Here is a 21,098-nt window from a genome sequence, read left to right on the forward strand (position 1 = left end):
AGCTGTGTCAGTGTAAGGAGTGGATGGAGAAGACCTAGGATTGCTCGAGCATTCCTTAGCCTTCAGTCTGCAGCTCTGATTTTAAGTTGACCTGTGGCCTGTTTTGGCATTTAGATTGTGTGGATAAAAGGCAACAAATTATTCTGTGAACTGAAATAGAAAGCAGGATTACTGAAGCAGCTAATAGAAGGCTGGAGTCTCAAAGATAAAAGCTGTTGCCATTGTGTTGAAGGTGGGGTGATACTTGCTGGAACATGGGGGCTTGCTGAAGAAGAGTAAAAGGAGAATCCTTTTGTCTCCAATGCTTAACTTGTGTTTGAACCAGTTGTTAATGGCATTTGCAGAAGATTGAGCAACTCGGGGAAGGATCGTTTTAGTTGTCTGCAGTGTAAAACAGCCAGAACAACTAGATAAGTGCTAAGCTTTGGGTGTTCTTGAAGGGGGAAAGGTTATAGTTGGCAACATTTGGCTATATTTTTCCCTTTTGATTCGTATTAGAGATTTATAAACTGGAAGGGTGCTACATTTGATGCTATAACTAATCATGTTTTGACCCCAACTATGCAGGATGAGTTAGTGCTATTTTTAAAATCTTATCTATATTTAATTAAGACTGATAAATTCTGGTCTTAATGAGGAGGGGAACGCTGTGCCAAAGACACACAAGGAGCTTTTTCTTGATTAGAAAAAATAAGGAAAGGTTATGAAGTATGCATGCTACTGTTCCTACTTTCTTAATCTTTATGATCTTAAGTTACTTGTCACCACTATTCCATCATCAGCTACGGAGATCAGTTCTAAATCATCTCATATATTAAAAACCATAGATTTGTTAGTAAGAAAGCATTTTGACAGTTGCGAAAGTCTCTTGTTACAAAGATCTAGTTCAAGAATGATTTTTAGAATTAAGGTTAAAACTAACTACTACGATTTATTAAATCGCTATTTACAGTAGTATTATACAATGCTTTTGAAGTATTATGTACACGCTAATATTTGGTTTTGTAATAGGAGGGAGACTGTTATTCACACTGGATTGCTCTGGTTTATTCATATCCTGCAACAGTGAATCAGATATTGCTGTCTATATGCAGACCACATTGCCAGCCAACTTTGGGCCCAAATATGGTAAACATAATTATGTTAATTTGCTGTAAAAAATACATTCTCCTTAGCTTAACATTTTCATGATTACAGTTTTCTGATAATTCCATAATTTTCAACATGAGAGGGATATGAAAGGCCTAATCATCATGTCCCTCTCTTCAGTAGAGAATATAGTTTGTTTTCCTGGGCAAAACTCCAGCTGTTCAGTGATGAATGTACTGCTACTCAAATACAGTAAGCCCATAAACTGTTTGGAAAGTCTGCTCTCAGAATGCAGGAGTTGTGGTACAGACACACGAATCTGTATTAGCTAGACAACAAAGCTTGTGGCTGCAACTGTCATAAGACAGTAAGTGTATGTGGTGATGTCAGTTTCTCTGATATATACTCCTGTTTCCTATTTTTGGAAATTAAATTAATATAATTTCAGAATACTTAATACTTTTTAAGTAGGAGACTTTCAGTGAATGAGTTGGGGGAGAAGGCAAACATTAAGATAAAACTTCTACCATGTACTGAGGAGAATAAATATTAGTAAATATTGGATTAGGTTTAAATTTTGATCACAAAGAAATGGTATGGTAATATACTTACAAGTATGAAAAAGTTACTAGTTTACACATGGAAATACCATGCTAATAGTAGCCACTTGATTTATGTGAGTTACTTAGGATTAGTATATTTAATGCAACTAAGAAAACACATTTGCAGGGTTTTTTCTTTTTTTGTTGTTGTAGTCTAGTATCAAGAGAATGTTGTAGACGTATTCTGTGGCAAGTGTTGAGAATTGAGAAGCAACATAGTAATTTGGGAAAGGAAAGATTGTTGGTGTTGAGTTACTCCAAATGTTTTGAAAGCTTTCATCATCCTTGCTGCAAACAGGCAAAGAAAACAAAAATCTCAAAGGCTTTACGGGATTTTCTGTACATAATCTGTTTTATGTTTCTAGTACTCATAACTTCCTCTTCACAGAAGAGCTTTAAATGTGTAGGTGATCTGTAATTTTCACTGCCTTGAAATACTACTTTTGTCTAACAGTACTAAAATAATTAAAATGTGTACTGAAGCTACTCGGAGTTTGGGTTTTCTTTTTAAAGTTGCATAGCATCACAAACTCAGTGAAAACAGTCTAGAAATTTGGTTTAGGGATATTTATTTCAGTGGAAAAATTCAAATGTGTATATGCTAATAAGTGCAAGTACTGTGGTATTTATGAAATGTAGTATCTACGTTTGCAAGAGCCACAAAATGGCTGGAAGCCTTGTCTAAAAGTTAACAGCTGATTTACTGATGAGGAAATACTTCTGTTTCCAGAGCAGTTGTAAACACTATGTCACTGTGATATACTGCGTTCAATGATCGCTAAGTTGGAGTGAGTAAGAAGGTAAAAGTGACCACGTTGATCTTCTTTATTCCATGGAGGTTATAAATGGATACCTCAGGAAAGGCAAGAACAGGGCTAATTTGTGGGCTACACTCATTTAAAACTCTGTCTTCAATGATTTGCTGCGTATAGGGTTTCCTGAGCCTGTGGTTACTCTATTTAGTAAGCCAAGTGAGCCCCTCTGGAAGAAAGAGCGATAGGGAGGCTAGAACTGCAGGCTAAATTTGAAGTGTAGGTAAACCATGGATTTATGTAGTGGCATAATGTTTCTGACTTTCCCGTTGCTGCCTCTCCCTTCCAAATTCATTCACTAATAATTTGTAACATAAGATTTACTCTTCTGACTCTACCATTCAGCATTAGGCTGACATTTTAGCGAATGCAGCCCGTTGTAACACTGAGATCATCTTCCTAAGTGGTAGTGATCAGGCCAGAGCCCATAATTTTGTATGTGAGGCTAGGATTGTTTTTCTCATACATGAGTTGATAAATTTGTCCATAATAAATCTAGTCTGTTATTTTAGTTCCTCAGTCCTGTAAAGTTATGCCATTCTTTGTGTGTGTATATACCTATATGTATAGTAGTGCACGTAGTACATAATGCCTAAACGCTGTACTTTTTGACTTGGGTTTTTACTCCCACCTGCCTTTCCAAATCTTGTTTAAGGTATGATTTGTCTGGGGCAATGAAAAGTTCCTCAGAAGAACCTGACTCCTGAAAGAAGAGGTATTGAAGGTAGCATTTATAGAACATCTTTCAATTATTTCTCTAAGTACTTTGCCAAAGGGTAGGAATTATTCCCATTTTTCTAGGTGCAGAAGCTTTTTATGCAGTATTTGGGTCCATGGACAAATAATTTTAGGCCAGTAGGAATAAAGATTTACACAGAGCCCTCTGCTTGATTTCTTGATGTAAACTGACTCGACAGTAACTAAGCTCTTCAAGGCGATTTCCTAAACCTCTTTAACAAGTTTTAGTAGAAACTTTTAGCATGCATTTTACAATGTGTATTAAAAACCTCTCTTCCCAGTGAATGATACTATAAAAATACATATGGCATTTGCTTATGCTGGAAAGCTGCAGTTCATGATTTAACATGGTATATAACAAGGTACTTGAGTATGTGAGAGAGACTACTAACTTTACTGGAACTAATCCTATGCTTAAGTCCATTGCTGAAGTGAGCCCAAAGATTAAACTGCTTCCAGGTTTAAGATGTCTACTATGAGATTATAGGATTGTAGGGATTTTTGGTGGGTTTTTTGTTATTTTTTGTTGTATCATATTCCCTCCCACATGAATGGTGGTCTTCTGCAGAAACATGGGAAATTGTGATGTTTGTAGTTATCATTACAGAACTGAGAAACAATTCTATTTTGTTTTCTTAATGCTGTTTTCCCTGTTAAGTTTTAACAAGGAAATACAGTAAGCACAATGAGTCTAGATTAATATTTAGAAGTGAAACTGTAATCAGGAGTGACAGGGTGAAGAGGAATAGTCTAACATAGGTGGCTTCTGCCGTAGCTTAGAAAGACTTTAAGTGCAGATAGGATGTGCTGGGTGGGTTTGCAAGGGAAGACTTGGCAGGGGGAGGGTGGGAGGGAATTACCTCAATGTCCATAACTTGGCCATGATACACAAACACGACCAAGTAATATTCTTATTCTAGATGTGCTTTAATTGAATAGTACTCTGGTTCAGCCTTTTCTTCCTGCCTTTCCTTCAGCAAGAAGTGAAATATGTGGCTGAAAAAGGCCTTTTATAGGAATAATATTAATTAATTCTCAAGACTTTTCTAGGTATTGTCAGCTCTCCATCCCTTCCTTGAAACCATGGCCTTCAATTCTTCACTTTGTTGTGAAGAAAAGTGTATTTTTTTCTCATGGCTGGTTGCAAGCAGCAGGCTTTCAGTGTGAGCAGGCGTCTCTTCCCAAGCAGTCCTGCAGGTACTGGCCAGAACCAAAGAATTCTGTAGGTGATCTATTCTGGAAGGCAGAGCTGTGCCTTTTCTACAGAAAGTTTGTGCTGTCCATGCTTGCTCTTGCTGTGGTCCCATGAGCCTTTTCTTCATCTTAGCACATTACACAGCTCTGAGAGAGCAGGAGAGAGTGTGCTTGTGGCTGATGTTAAGTGCACCCTTTTGGGAGATGAGAGATGGAGTATTGAGTCTGCTCTGCTGACAGCCACATTGCATGGGAATTTCTCATGCTGTGTGCAACTGCTTTGTTAGGCTACTGTATCAAAAGAAGAGACATGATTTTATTTTCCTTCTCTTCTGTACCCACAGTTCCCTTTCAAAAGGGAACTGGTCCTGCTTTCAAAATAGATAACGTAAGTACCTATTGCCAAGAGAGGATTGAAACAGTGATCCTGATCTGACACAGGCATCTATTTTTGACGTTCAGAGAGGCACCCAAGTCCGAAAGAAGGTCTGGTTTAACACATTCCTTTCATCAGCTTTTTCTTTTGCTTTCATACCTTATTGCTGAGACTTCAGTTTGTGCTATTCGGTGTGTTACACGTTTTACTTCAAACAAAATGTAAGAAGCCTCTTGACACACTGGAGGCTCTGCCCTGGAACAGTCCAGCTCAGTATACTGACAACTCTGAATCTGATTCAGAAATACCTACCTTCGCTGTGTATTTTATAGGGAGTGTAATTACACAGTTCAGGGCTGTGGATTTGTTTCTGGAGGCTTAAGGGTTGGAAGCAAGGTGGTATAGTGCTGGGCAGCCAAGACCCTCAGTCTTTGCCTAGCTCAAAAAATTTGTTGTTCTTCAGCCTTTTCCAGTTCTCTGTTTCCGAGTGGTTTTCATGACAGTCTTTGGTGATTTGATTTTTTTTTTGGGGGGGAAGGGATGGGGTATTTTTACCTTTGCTTGCCATTTAGGGCATCTAGCATAGATGTGCCTCTAGAGGATTTTTCAATATAAGTGTGAAAGATGTAAATCAGCACAAATAAGTTAGTAGCTTTCTTTTAAGGAGAGTCATTTTGAAGGGGAAAATAGCTCTAGACAAAGACATAATAAATTAGTTCAGACTGTCTGTAGAAGGTAAATATTTCATCAGTTAAAACTGGTCTTTGAGTTAATAAAACCAAGTTGCTGGAGCCTTCCACTTAAGTTTAACAGATCTCCAAGCTTCTGTTTGTAGTTGCTTCACTAGTAAATGAGATCAATTTTTGTGTTAATAAGTTGGTCTGTTTAGATTTGTATACATTTAAACAGGATGCTCCAGTTGATTCTAGTTAAACTACGGAAACTTCATAGTCCCTGTGGAGTATGGTCCCCAACTGGTGGGAGGGAAGACACTGAATTGGTTTTGACACTGTGGCAGCTGACACCAGTCCAACCCTGGAGTAGTCAGGAGGGCTGGCTAGGGCATCTAGTGACCTGGTATTAGGAAGGGGAGACCCTGGAAGGGCGATGCTTCCAACAAGCACTTCATGGGTTCACTGAGGGTTGGCTTGCCTACTTTTTTTTTTGTTTTGGTTCTCCAACTGTTCTGGGCAAGCAGCCAAAAAGGAATCCCAATAAGCAATTCATGAGCTAACAAGAACTAAAATGATATTGGTATAATAGGCTATTTCTGTCTCTTTCCCTTTCTCCCCCTCTCCTCCTCTAAGAGGAGATTTCACAATTTGGATGGGGGGGAAGCCATATGGGAGGTGCCCGGGTCTTCAAGTGCTGCAGCCCACCCTGTTAGAAAGGCTATCGGCCTTGAAAAGTGAGATTAGTTTTCCTTTCTGGCTTTGTAGCCTAAGTGTGGGCACCTGACCAAAAGCAATCGGGATTTGGTGACGTGTGTTGCCTACCAATAGGCTGAGCTACCAGGATGTGCGTGTCCTCCCTGCTGGTGCTCACGGGCTGCTGGGGCTTTTGTCATGTGCCTGCATCCTGACAGCTGCATGGAGCAAGTCCTGAGAAGCTGTAAGCCTTGATTGCATTGGTGGTGAAGATGATACTTGTCAACCCCTATAAAAGTATTTGCATGCTTTAAGTATTTATGATGTGTTGGTATGAAATTACAGGTGCAAAATAACTTAGTTGATGTCAGAGATTAATGCATATTTTCTGCCAGTCAGCATTACTTGGAGATGGCTGTTCTTGTTGACTGAAAAGTTCAATTTTCAAAATATAGTTTCAGCTCTGTATTATTCTGAAAAGTTTTATGTCCAAGACTGTTTAAAAATAAAAACAAATTTTAAAAGCCCCCACATTTAATTCTATGCATTTCCTTTTATGCATGGATTGAATATATTATGCAGTTGTCATTCTTACGACAATTTTCATATTAATAGATTTGTATTAATTGAGAGTGGTGGAGATGTTGAAGTCAATTTAATTTCTCAGGTTATGAAATATGTTATTGAAATTCTAATAGTCTTTATATTGAGTCTTTGGTATGTGGGTTCCAGTTTCTAGTATTTTTGAATGGATATGTTAAACACATTCTGTAGCTGTAGATGTAATCCATCTTTAGTTTGGGATAGTGTAAAATGAATCAACTCCCATTTAAAAATCTGTAGAATACTATGTTGATGTCTGTCTTAAAATCCCCCTCCAAAACCAGTTAGGACTACTTGACTTTTTCTTAACCTGTTTATTTACAAGGATCCTGAAAACTTTGTTTGGAGGAAAGAGTTTCCACCATTTGTCTTAGTACACTTGTATTCTTACCTACAATTAGTAGCCTATCTAAAAGGAGAAGCAAGAAATAACCTCTTACACTGCACACAGCCTGTGGCTCTTCCCTCCAGGGAAGTTTTGGTATGGTTCATTTGTGCCTTGAGCATGCTGGTACAGTCTACAAGGCGTCTACCTGGGATTAACTTTCCATTTCTCCTGTTGAAGTACTGTGTCTGTGCTTCTGTGTAGACTACTAGTTTGAAACCTTTTTGTAGTTGGGCCTCTCAGTGCCTTCTCCAGAATCCCTTGCTGTTGTCTCTTCCATCCTTCCTATTGTCTGCTCCCAGTTTGCCATTCAGATGACAAAGACCATTTGGGATTTTTTTAGTTTTTTCAGGTATCCATGTTTGGACTTTGGGTGGCCTGGCCAGGTGACGGATCTGATGTACACATTGGTGACAGCAGAATTTGAAGGTGGAATTATGCCTTTCATAGTGGAGTAACTTTTGGATTTGCACAAGACTTGTGTAACTAAATGTGAGAGGGAATTGGTGTTTTCTCAACAGGAGGCCCTTGGCTCTAGCAGCTTGCTGACCTTTTGGCCTTGCAGTAGGCTTTGTTTGTTCAGGCTTTTCCCTAGTAAGCAATCTGACTGTTCTGGGCTTTTTCTTTTGGAGTTACTTTTTTTGAATATTGAGTTTTAGTTGCTTTCATGTTTGATTGTTTTACATGAATGGTGCTTGTGATGTTAAGTTTATCCTGAGATTTGGAATCTCTCTCATAAAATTAAAACTAACTTACAGTATCTGGAAGTGTTACTTTCAAAAAAATTTAGCTCAGGTATTTTGGATCGTCTTACTCATGTTACATTGCACATTCACTGAAGGGACAACAGAGTTCATAAAGAACACCTTTGCAAGCAGTCTTTAAAGAATGAAATTTTTTTAAAAAATAATTTTTAACCAGTATGGCCTTCAAGGCATTCATGTAGATGGTAAATGAAGTTGGCTGAAAGGAAGTTGACAATACGGGTAATTGTGTAACTAAACTGACTAGTGATAGACTTGTGCATTTTACTCACTACTTCCTCTGCTGAATTTCCTGTGTTGATTCAGGGAAAAAAGTTGCCTCCTTTTCTAGCACAGTAATCCCAAATGGGACAGATGGGGAGTTAGACCCCTTGTTGCTGGTCCAAAACAGAAACTTCGAGGTGCCAAATTCCATTTGTCTGAAAGTCTTCCCTGTTAATGTGTCTCTTGCAATCAATGACATTGGAGAAAATACTTTTGATTTTTCTGGGAAGTACCTAAGCAAAAAATTTTGGATGTTACATTTAAAAAAAGAATAGTGAACTCAATTTGCATATGCACTCATTTTCATGCAATTTCTGTTTCCTCTATGCAAATGTGGCCATTTTTAGAGCAACTCCTGCAGATGTCTGCTTGGTTCTTTGTGGAAGTTCAGACAGTTCAAACTAGTAGCAGTTCCTTAACGATAGCATTAACTCCTTAAAGCAAGAACATAAACAATGTGGTGAGCTTTTTCAGTAGCATTTTACAGCTTTCAGCAGGATAGTGTTCAGTGTGGAGTTTTAATATTATGTATTCAATTTATAATGTTTAATAGTATATTAACACTGTTTTGGTCTTGATTACATAAAGGAAGGAATAAAATTATTTGTGGCATGCTAACTTCTGATACTTTCTAGATTTGATTTCTGTGAATATTTCAGTTTTCTGCAAAATGAAGTACAAGCTTAAGGTTTATATTTTGGACTGCTAATATGCTGTTCCTGTATCACTAGAATGAAATATGCCAAGGGTTAGATTGACATAAAGTTCGTATAGTTACAATATGGAGCCCCTACTTCCAGTCCGTGTACCAAGAGCAGTAGGGGAACCGTAGCATTGGGGAAGGGAGGGGAGAGCGTGGGAACATTCTCTGCTTCACTTTTTCAGGAAAAGATTCAAAAGGAAGAATGTTTATTTTGTACGTAGCATGTTGGAGATCTCATTACAGAAAGTATAAGACGTAGTGTTATGCACACGCCTAGTGTTGAGCACTGTAGCTTTCCTCTTTCTAAATAAATGTGTTTAGATGTCGAAGATATAAGCTGTCCTCTTTTAAGCTTTTCTGTTGATTTTATTACAAGGGAATATTGAAGAATTGAATAAATACCTGCAGGTTTGACCATGAAATTTTCTAGAAGTAAAACAATGATATATGATGTTTGTTCATAGCTGTAGAAAATATGAAAACACCACTTTTTCTATTAATTGCATTTATGTTCTTTTAGGATGTAGCAGTTTTATGTATTGGCTAAGTATCAGACCATTTCAAATGATCAGTTCAGTGTCCTAGTTTGATCCTGAAAGCTCAGCGTGTAGTCAGAACCACCAAATTGTAGTGCGTCTCTAATGCTTGTCTAATTCAGTGCTGTATAGCTTGAAAACCCCTTCTTAGCTTTTTCTACTTTTGGCGCTAATTAACATTTAGATGTTTCATGATCACTTCTTAAGTTCCTCTGCAATGTGAAATTCATGTCTACTGAGGGAAAATAATCACCAATTTACTTATAATGCATATAAATTTAACCAACTCTTTTGTTCCGTTTACATTTATATGCAGTCAAGAAAACCAGTTTAATCGTGCTTTCCACTGTAAGGCACCATAGCTTGTAAAGCAAGGAGAAAAATGTTTTCAGCTATGTATATGATATCAAGACGTCCTACAAAATTCCTTTTTTAATAGGTTTATTGCATTTTGATACATTCAGTATGACTATTGAGAGAAGTACAAAGTAGTTAGGAAAAAGTAATCAGCTTAGAGTACTTTCATAAGGGATGCTGAAATGTGTATGAGAATTTCTGCTGTGTTTTATCTCTTTATCATGTTTTAAAAAGTGGTAATACAAAAGAATATTTACTCTAGACCTCAGAAGCAGAACCATCTGCAGCAATGAGTTCCTGAAAAACTTGTGCGTCTGTTGTTTTAGTGGGTGTGAGACTATCTGGCTCTATATGTTGTTTTGTCCTGCTATGTCTTGCCTACTTCTTTATCTGTGGGATTTTTGTATCATATGTATGTGTCAAAACACATTAGGTGAATGAATTGCTATCTTGTTTCTTCAGATAGGTGGATATAAGAAATTTTGACCATAGACAAAAATCTTTATTCCCCAGTCATCCTGACAGCACAGGTTTTATATCTCAGCTATAATAGCTAAAGGAACATTTTCTTGTTGAATTAAAGGACTCCTTCCTGTTAGATCTGGATTATTCTTTCAAGTGTTCAGTGGAAAAAAACCTATTATTAATTACTGTATATTAGCCTTGTATGTTGCAATTGCTGCAACAGGGAGAAGAGTGTCCTTATTTGATCAAATCAAGTTACATGCATGCATAGGAGAGGAGAGAGTGGCCTGAAGGGTGACTAATAGCCAGGACTAGATAAACTGATTGAACAAATTTTATTACTCTACATTATACTTCCCTTCTGATAATGTCCTGACACTGTTAATCAGTGCCTTTTGCAGTCTCAAGAACTAGAACGTTTTTCTTTGCAAGTGAGGAACACTGTAGAAAGTTACCTGTTCAGGACACTAGCATGGGCTTTCCCATCCTAGCATAGCTGGTGGGGGAGGAGGTCTTTAGGTCAATGCAGTTCTTGCCCTGGCAAGGAAGTAAGGAAGACGATTGAGTTGGGATTAATTAACAAGCTATAAATTCATAGTGCATAACACCTCCCCCATCACACATGTGTGCATAAATATACATGGGTGTGCATGTTTTTGTATAAAATGTGTATATAAATATATGTAAATGATCTCCTAGGATAACTGTGACCATTGTATGGATACATGACTCCAACCTGTAAACATGATGATGAGATGCCAAGCCCTGGCCAGTTAAGAGCTGTGTTTGGCTAAGGCTAAGGGATAAATAATCTTCATGCCCTTTTCCCAAAGTTCCAGTTCCTCCAGCCTGGCCTTGAACGTCTCCTCCTGCAAACTGACCCTTTCTTACTGCTCGGGCCCTGTTCCCCTTTCTACCAACGCCTTCAAGAAAGCGCTCTTGGCTCTCCAGCTGCACCAGACTTTGCTAGTAGGAGCAAGGCGGTACTAGAAGCTGTATTTCCTCCCTACTTTCATGTCTGGCAAGAGTGTTATTTAGGCCAGTCTGTTAGGCAATTCTGCATTATATAATACTTTGCATATGATAGATGCTGTCCGTCATCTGAAATGGAACGTGTATGTTGTATTTTTCAGCTAATCTCAGTTAGGATATAGATAGATTTATCTGCTGCTGTACTGGAAAAAAAATTAAGGACCTGTATCTGTTGATTTAGTAAATTATTAAAACAAATGGGAGTCTCAAATTTCTGCAATAAATTATGGTGTGTGAAAAAAGGCTTCATTTATGTTATTCTTAAATAGTTTTAAAAGGCTGAGGTTAGAAAATGTGATTAACTCCCCCTGAGCTCTGCATTAATAGCCTTCCGCTGTTCTTAACTGTAAAAGGACTGCACTGGGGATTAACTATAGTCCTATGTTTGAAAGTCTAGGATGGGAGAATTAATAAGAAAATATTCAGCAGTGTAGAGTTTAATAACAGGATGACACCAACTTGTAACTGCCTTCTAAACTGTCAGTGCAACTCTCCCTTCCTTTTGATCTTGTGTATTTTTGACAACGTATGCCTAGAGAAGTATACCAGGATACTGCAGGAGTTAAAATCTTAGACCTTCTCATTGTTCCATAACATTTTAAACTTTTTTTTTTCCCCTTCACAGGAAATGACCTAGAGGCCTTACAAATACATTTGTGCATTTTTGTTCCGAGTCTACAACTGAGGGCAAATGCAGTCTGGAAGCACCACTTCTTAACGTTACAACGGAAATAACTACCTCACAAACAAGGAAAGGGGAAGAAGGCTTGCAATAATAAATACTCTAATTTTTAATAGCTTATACTTGCAAAGTCTTGTGTAAACAGAGTCCAGATCTTTTTTTCCCTCTCCAGTATTAAGAGGAGACACTACAAGTAAACTAATTTGGCAGACTGGATCTGTCAAGGCATTTGAAGATACTTGATCTGCTGAGATAAGGATTTGCTTTTTCAAGGAAGGAGCCTCTGCACTGCTTTTACAATCGCTGTTGATCAGTGGTTTGCTCCACTTTTCCTGATATTACTAATGGGAAAATTGTATTAAGGTACTGCTTCTAAAACTATTATTTGCATTGACAAAAATAACTTTTGTAGACTTAACAGCAAGTGACAATAATATGCTCATGAAGAAATAGTAGGCGTTAACTTATCTGCTCCAGTGTTGCTTTTCTGTGTGCGGAGTGGAATCTAAACAAGAGACAGAGCATTACTGAGATACTTCGGCTTGCTTTTTGAGTACAGTTTATAATTGCAGCAGGGCTGCACTGAACACTGAAAATACAAAGTCAGCAAATCTGCTGCCTTTCTCACTGCTGATACAGATTATACAGACGCTTGCGTTTTTGAAATGCCTTTTGTGAAACCTATGTACACAGTCCTCCACTGTTACTGTACATAGCTATATATTTGAGGAAGGAATTTGACAAGTGATTGTTAATCCAAGAAATCTTTGAACAAACATTCACTTATGTATTGCTGTAGTGCACAAGAAAGCAAAATGGACTATAAGCGGCGCTTTTTGCTTGGCGGGTCCAAGCAAAAAGTGCAGCAACACCAGCAGTATCAAATGCCTGAGCTAGGCAGGACCCTGAGCGCACCGCTGGCATCTACAACCCCAGCATCCCCTTTGGTCTCCTCAGCTGCTGCGGGCAGCTGCAACCACCCTGTGTCCCACACTACTCCGATCGCAGACATCCAGCAGGGAATCTCCAAATACCTGGATGCACTCAATGTGTTTTGCCGTACAAGCACTTTCCTTACAGACCTTTTCAGCAGTGTATTTAGGAACTCGCACTATTCTAAGGCAGCTATGCAACTGAAAGACGTGCAGGAACATGTCATGGAAGCAGCGAGTCGACTCACAGCAGCAATAAAACCAGAAATAGCAAAAATGCTGATGGAACTGAGCGCAGGAGCTGCAAACTTTAAAGATCAAAAAGAGTTCAGCCTACAAGACATTGAGGTAAGTTGCCTCGGGGGATATTGTTTTGCATGCAAATGTGTATCATTCCTTCTTGACTGGACTTCTCTTCAAAATCACTTCTACACCAAAAGTTCTCTCTGCCTTGCTTTGTATTTGTGGGCAATACTGGTAAAAAGAGAAACCCTTCATTTCTGTTTTCTTGAAAGTATTAAGTCATTTGCAGTGCCTGACTTCCAACTATGTTGAATTAGGTATTTAGTAGGTATTTTTGTATAAGAACTTGTACTCTATTTAAAGATTTCATGAAATAAGATGAGTTATAATTGAACTGTACTACCTATATAATTCTAAATGGTAAACTTCTATATGGTTTAAACTTAGAACCAGCAATCCAACAACCTCTTTATTCTTTAGGAAAACCATGCTTAGTTTAAAAATAATAGTAATGCAAACCAAAAAAACCTAACACCCTGCCCCTCCAGACCAACTCAAAGTTTTAAGCCATTTGCTATTCTATGTTAGCTAATATTTCTAAAGATGTTAAGCCATCATATTCTAAATTAACCTATACTTTCCTTAGTATTATCTATTTTGATGGAAACCTGAATGCTTGGGAGTGGTGTGTTGTCATCAGTGTATAAAACTGCACATTAGTTGACTAATGAATTGAGATTTGTGTAAAATCATGTTTTATCACATGTCCTTTTTGAGCTGTTGTACTTAAAAGGAAATGACTCTGCATGAGAGATTGGTGCTGTAAACATCTGTCATGACTTTGACTTTGCTATAATTTCAGTAGGCTGGCAGCAAGTGCCCACCAGTCAGAATTCAGAGGTTTTGAAGTTGAGAGGATCCCCAACTCTCATCATGCCTGGCTGGGTGTTTCTGGGTATTTCTCCTGTAGTAAATGTCTTAATTACATAACAGGCAGTGTTAAGTGAATAGTCACATATGAATCCCTGGTGTTTTAAGTAGCTCCTCATGTTTTGACGTATTTCTTTATAGCAGTCTTTGCAAAGTTATTCCTACAGAATTCCATCCTGAGTGGAAAACTTATTTTTGATTTAGATTTCAGGTAACTTTGTAAGGATGAATGTTATGCACACATGCTTATCAAGCGTTATCTTCTTTCTGTAACTGTACATTTATGGATGAGGTAGTTAAGTGAGTGCTATTTTTAGTACATAATTGTAGTGAGAAATATGACTGACCTTGGTATTGTATGCTTAATATATATAATGAAGTAGGATTGGCTATATATTTTTCATAAATGTCTTCTGCAGACTGGTATTTTTGAAAATAAACTAATAACATCACTATGTTTAGCTAAGGCTGTAGGAAGAAAAATATTTTTTTAAAAAATTTAAAACTTAGTGCAAGTTTATGAAATTAAAGACCTTGATAATATCTGTGCTGAAAGACTTTTCTTAATTAAAAAAAAAAAAAAAGGCAAAAACATACGAAGCACTACCTGCCTTGTAGGGGTTTTTTGTGGACTTTGAAACTCTGTCTTGCAAATTGTTGGCAACCGTCTGTGTACTGCTTTTATAACCTCGTCAAGCAATTCTAGGTGCTAATTCATACCCTGCCTCACATGCTGTGTGGGGAGAGTGCTTTTTCAGCAAGGAGTGGAGTTCATGAGCAAAAGCAAAGTGTTGTTTGCATAAGTCAGCTGCATGTCCTGCCAGCTTAAAGGAAACACAGAGAAACTTGCTTTGGTCCCTGCTTTACCTGTATAGACCTAACCCTTGTTCCTGAGCTTCGTGTGCACCTGCAGCATGCTCTTCACCAGGCAGCTCTATGGTAGGAAGAAATGTAAAGAGAATGCAGGCAAAACAGCTGGATTGCTTGGGGTTTTTTTAGGCATATCTTGTGGAAATTGAACATGTGTCATCATACTTGTCTTATACCTTTTCCTAACTAAAACTGCATCTTGTACGTAGCTTTAAAAAAAGTCAATACATGAGATTTATGGGTACTTTTGTGTAATGAGACAAGTATTGCATTCTGCTTTTGCTTAAGAACCCGCTAAATTGAAGGATTTGACACTGACTCATATAGCTGTTTTATAAGTCAGCCAGGGAGCATGGTTTCAATAACTTAAGTATATGGGCAAGCTAGTTGGACGATTGTGCCCAGAAGCAGTTATCAGTTGCTCACTGTCAAAATGGACCTTGGCAGAGGACAGTATAGAGAATATATTTAAGTTTGTAGGCAACTTGAAAGTACATGATAAAAGTATGCTGGAAGATGTGCTGAGTTAAAAATAAGCCTGAGTTAAACAGATGAGTTTTCCAGTTGGGATGGAATTCAGAGGGGGAAACTGAATGTCACAGTATTTAAATAGACATTTTCAGCCTCCCAAGTGGAGCCCACTGGGCAGCAGTTCTGAAGAACAGTTCTAGGGCTTGTGGTAGTCGTATGTTGAGTAGGAGTCAGTGTTGTGCAGTTGCAAATAATAAATCAGTGTTGTTGCTATTGTGCAAAGAGGCAGTTGTCATGCATTTAACACGACTATAACCTCAGAGAACCATGAAATAAGCATTCAACTCTCTTCACTTGGTTATTATGGCCTTAAACACAACAGTGCACCCATACACCACTACTCTTGCACTTAGAGAAATAGTGAGCAACTGGAGAGACACCCGAGGAGAGTAGCAAGAGTAATCAGACATCCAGGAAATAAGACCTCAGAGGACAAATTGAAAAGACAGGCTCTACAGAAGAGAAGACTAAGAAGGAAAATCAGAATTGTTCAGGTATGTAAGAAGCTGCCAGAAGACATGGCAATGTTCTGTTCTTCATGTCTGCGTAAGGTGGAGCAAGAAGTAATGAACTTAAATTTCAGAAGGAAGGATTCATATTAGATGTTGTGGAAATACTTTGAAATGTTAGTGAAGCACTGACGTAGGTTGCTACAAAGGGTACGGAGCCTCCATCGTAAAGAACTTACAGAACAGGTTAAACCTGCATCTAGCAAAACTGACCCAGGTGAAATTGGTCCTTTCTTGCGACTGTAGGATGACTTTTTGAGAGCCTCTACTACTCTGCTTTTCTGTGACTTGAAAACGAGTTACTTTTAATCAAAAAAAGTGTGGTTTGGGGATTCCCCCCCCCCCCCCCCCGATCTATAGAAGAGTTAACATTTCGTAAAACTGCCAGCAGGATTAAAAAGCTCAATGGACGCAGTAAAATATAAAGGGCTTGCCTGACTTCATCAGAGTTCACTGACCAGGGGAAGTGAGGGGAAAAGAGTATGAGAGGCTGTGCAATTTTTCCCTTGGGAAATATGGTAATATCTGAAGTTACTTTTGCAGCTTCTCTAGTAGATGACTGAAAGAACTTATAGCTCTGAGTGGCAGCTCAGCAGTATTCTATGAAGAGGTGTGCCAGAGGCTCTTACTTCACTTGTAATTCATGGTGGGATGGGAGGACAGAACCCCAAATTCATGAGGAGGACATGAGCGAGGCCTTTTCTGTGCATGAGCCCAGCAAAGGAAAACATACTTTTCTAAGCCTGCCTCAACAAAGGCTGTATTGAGGAGGAATGAGAAATAGAAGCAGAGCAGGTTTGGCTTCGGAAATTTATGAGAGTGCTATAGCTTTTCTGAGGTGCCACACATTTTTAACTAGTGTAGTGGGCTCTAGCCTTCAGCGAAGGCAATATCAAGAAAATTTCAAGTTTTGATAAACATGCACTACTTAGATCGGGACTAAAAAAGGTTTTGCAACCTGGACTGTATAGCAGCAGTGGGTGAGGTTTGTAATTTATTTATTGTTTTGGTTTTTTTTTTTAGCAGAACAGAGCTTGCTAGTTCAGAGCTGTCTGCCAAGATGCATAAGAAGGTGACTTCTCTTGATCAAAGTGTTGGTGACAGATGGAGTTTCCCAAGGCGTCTTAATTTCAGAATTGCAAATGCTGATTTTTATTTTCTGCCTTTCACCCTTTCAAAAAACTTTGAATTCTTGGGTGTTTTGTGCCTGTATGGGTGAGGAACAGCTTGGAAATCAGGGGAAATAAGTGTTTTACACTAAGTTTTCCAGGTCTGTTGTTGAAGTTGTGTAAGCTGGAAGAATGCAGTAAAGCTGTACTTCTGTTCATAAAAGCGTTAAAGGAAATCCTGTGGGGGGAAAAAAATAGACTGGAAAAAAGTTTGTATATTTCCTCATCTTTTGTGAAGCTTTGCAGCAGCCTCAATACTGCAAAATACAAAGAATGAATCTTATTTTAGTTACATGGAGCTTGCGCATTGTCTTAAAAGTGGTAGTAATGACAGAGATGTACATGTTGCCTTCCTTAAAAAAAAACAAAGGGGAGCATGAATGGGCACAAGGTATTTACTGGGACGCTCTGTTTTGTATTAAATGGAGATAACTTTTGGCTTTTCTGTGTATAAAATAACTGAAGATTTTTTTTTTAACAATAAGCTTGCAGGACAAAAATGTCTGAGTAAATATAAAGTGTAGGCTTTCCTTAGCCAACTTTGTAAAACTTTTTTTTAAAATTCTTCTCTCTCCTGTGAGTTGCAGGAATTGGCTTCAGACTTTTCCCAGTTGAGGAATTGTTAGTAGCAAAAAGCTGTTTCAAATCAGAAGAAAATGCTATGGCTTGCTGGAATGACATTGTACTCTTGTCTTGGTCTATAATCTAATGGTCTGCTCTCAGATCTGCTAGCATTGTCTTCAGAAATATTTTGTATTACATTTGAATTGCTGCTTTTTATTTTTAAAATGCTTAAGACTTAAATGCTTTTTTGCTAAATTACAGTTAACATTTTAGTAGTTGTCAATATCCAGTCATCACTACTGGCCTTTTAGGTTGCCTGTTAGCAGAAATGAGTGTTGGGTTGCCTGTGTCTCCTAATACTGTAGATGTGAAGTGCAACATCTGCTGGAATCTGGCTTATTTTGTAGGTAACTCTCCCCCCCCTCCCCAAAATGAGCAGGATCATGTTTTCCCTTGGAACTGTTTTGGTCACGAGATCACTCTTACAAACTGCAGGGCATTGCTATGTAGTAAAAATGAGTAATACTCTGCCCACTTTCAGTGACATTTGTGAAAGGGGGTTATCTCATAACCTGCTACACCAGTTTGAGTCATACCTCATTCTTAACTTCATTATATTGCTATTTTAGCCTGGTCTCTTCAGTGTGTAGACAGGTTGTGCACAGGGCTTACCATTACCAAAGCCATTAAGAACTCTTCTAAGGGAAATGAGGGTTGTAGGAAACCACTGAATAAGCGTGTTGCAGTGTTTTGGTTTTGTTTGTTTAGGGAAATAAAAAAAAACAAAAATAACCACACACACCAAAAAACCCTACTACATTAAGAAGGTACTTGGAACTGCAAGTCAGTGTTTGTATCAAGTTTGGAAGGCTGACACTGACTGTTATTTGCTGACTTTATTAGTGGTGGTGTTCTGTTTTAAAGAACCTGTTGTATAGGATTTGCTTGCCAGGGAATTTGCATGGCATCACCATAGCAATGAAATGTGGCAATTTTATGTGTGCACTTTGTCTAGCAAAATATTCCAAAGTTGACTGTGTGCCCCCATTAGGAGGATAATATGGGACAGAGTTTGATTAAACTCATCACCTGTTTCAGAGACAAGAAAGTCTGAAGTTGGACCTCCCAAAAAGTCCCATTGCTTCCAACTGCCTAAACAGGAAGACAGCTTCCTTTAGGTAAGGTTATTCAGCTGCTGAGATAGCCGTCCAATCTGGTAACATGTTAGGAAGGTCAAGGTGCAAAAGCTGTATTTCTTGGGACGAAAAGTTTGCAAGCTGAAGACCTCATTGTATATGCAATATAAATGATTCTAAGAAATGATTTAAGAAAATACCACCTCTACTAAGAAAAGCGTACTATTTGACACCTGTGATGATTCCAGTTCATCTTTGATTACTACATAGTCTCTAGGTTTTACTTTGTTCTTATTATGGTCTAAAGCAGGACAGTCAAACACTTCTGCATGGAAAAGTGGGGAAAATAAACTTGAAAGAGGTCTCTAAGTCCCCACCCCCCACCCCCACCCCAATATTCTAATATTGGTCTGCAGATGTCACAACAGAGATTTAGTATATTGCTTTACACACTTTGGTAACTGCTGGCCAGCCCTGGCTGTATATCATAAACTGGTGTCAGTCGTACTTCTTTGCCCCAGTTCAGACAGATTCAGCTCTTTGGAAGAAAATCCTCAAGAAGTGAACTTTAAAGCAAAGTGAGTTTCGCATCTGCAGTGAGTGCTTAACAGTGCAAAAATCCTCCACCACTTGGATTTTACTTAAGCAGTTAAAACCATCCTTACCCATTTCTGAGGAAATAGATTATTTTTCAAACAAAATAGAAATTCAGTAAAGCAGATGTTCTTATTCATCTTTACTGTTTAACATTGTAAGTTATACTAGGAATGCTGTGTGCTGCCACTTCAAGACTAAATCATTTGTTTATTTTGAGCATTATTCCCAGGCAGGGGAAACTTCAACCTCTGTACCTTAAATATTCTTTGACATTTAATCGGCTAGAAATTCCTAATGAGTCCTAGTTTCTTCTTCCCCTGAGAACTGCATTTTTTGTACACAGAAATACTCAAACCTCCAGTTGTCTTTTCCTACAGTTTTCTTATAAATCTTTCTAATCTTGTAGCCAGGAAAGTTGGAGTTTCTTTAATGTTATCATTTGTTGATTGCCTTTTTAATAAGGGAAAGTCCACTTTCAGAGGTTAGTCAAAGTACCAAAAATGTTTAATTTTATGCCTTGTACAAAGAAGGGAAGTGATTGAACCAGAATGGAATGTCAAAAGGAGTCCGGATGCAATGGAAAAAAGCATTGCCACCACTGGTTCTTCTGAAGTAGATAGTTAATGCATATAACTGTTCGTGTGACTACAGAGTCTTGCCAGTAAGATCATTGTGTCTGAATATTTTTATTCCAGAAGAATGTAGCTGAAAATAAGCCAGATGATTTATTTGCTCCAAGGCACGATGGCTTTGTACATTATCTGTGTATTTTATGAATTATTCCTAAAATGGAATTCAAGTTGAGTCTTTTTTAATAAATCAAAGTCAAATATACATTTTAAACCACTTTGTGTGACAAATAGTAGAAGAAACAAAACACTTCAAATAGCTTTTAAATATCTTCTGCTGTAATTTGGAAAATACTTGCTTCTCTGCTGTATTCTTATTATGCTTTGTTGTAAGCTTTCGTCTGCTTAGGAGAGCGTGGCCCTGAAGGTAGATGGAACACTCCTGCTTGTGCTTTTTGCTCCTCCAGGTTGTCCTTCTGGATGGTTGCACTCCTGTCTGTTCTTCCACATGTGGTGGTGCCTGCACCTAAATACTCAGTTTGTGTGATCTGTTTTGTTTTGCTTGTAGTATCTGAGGCACATGCCTGTCTTCAGTCATAATTCTCATTAGCATGGGTATGAGAGGGGGAGATAAATGGGGGATGGAAACACGCAAGGGACAGAGGTAAGGGATGCGGAGCCCAGCTCTGGCTGGCAGGGGTGGGCACCCCTTCCCCAGCACGATGCTGGTGCTGCCCTCAGCTTAGTGAGTATGGGGAGGGACTGGCAGCCCTTTGCTTCCCTGCCTTTCCTCGGGCTGTCCGAGTGAGTATTACAAGACCCATTTCAGTGAAATATTCTGAAGAGAAGATTTGTGCCAGTGTTAGCAGTTCCTGTCAGACAATGCAAACAACAGGGCTGCAACTTTGTGCATGCATTCTGCAGTCACTATTATATTCTAAAAACGGCACTGTGTTGCCACTTTATTACGTGGCAAAATGTTTTTCATGCTTATTACTGGTTATTGCTCTGCTTGGAAGATAAACTGCTGGATTAAACTTTTCTGGTTTTTTATGATAATGTTTTAAAATTATTCAGAT

The 21,098-nt window shown here is 38.4% G+C and overlaps 1 protein-coding gene across 1 annotated transcript in view; it reads left to right on the forward strand.

The window, feature by feature from the left end:
* The window catches only part of GARRE1 (granule associated Rac and RHOG effector 1), a 61,296-nt gene that overhangs the window by 17,752 nt on the left and 22,446 nt on the right, over nucleotides 1-21,098 (forward strand). Inside the window, exon 2 of the mRNA XM_075101386.1 lies at nucleotides 11,913-13,249. Coding sequence (XP_074957487.1) covers nucleotides 12,755-13,249 — 495 coding nt within the window. The 5' untranslated portion in view covers nucleotides 11,913-12,754. The remainder of the gene's footprint in view (nucleotides 1-11,912; nucleotides 13,250-21,098) is intronic.

This window comes from Phalacrocorax aristotelis, chromosome 8 (genome assembly GCF_949628215.1).
Source record: "Phalacrocorax aristotelis chromosome 8, bGulAri2.1, whole genome shotgun sequence".
In the NCBI taxonomy this organism is placed as follows: Eukaryota; Metazoa; Chordata; class Aves; order Suliformes; family Phalacrocoracidae; genus Phalacrocorax; species Phalacrocorax aristotelis.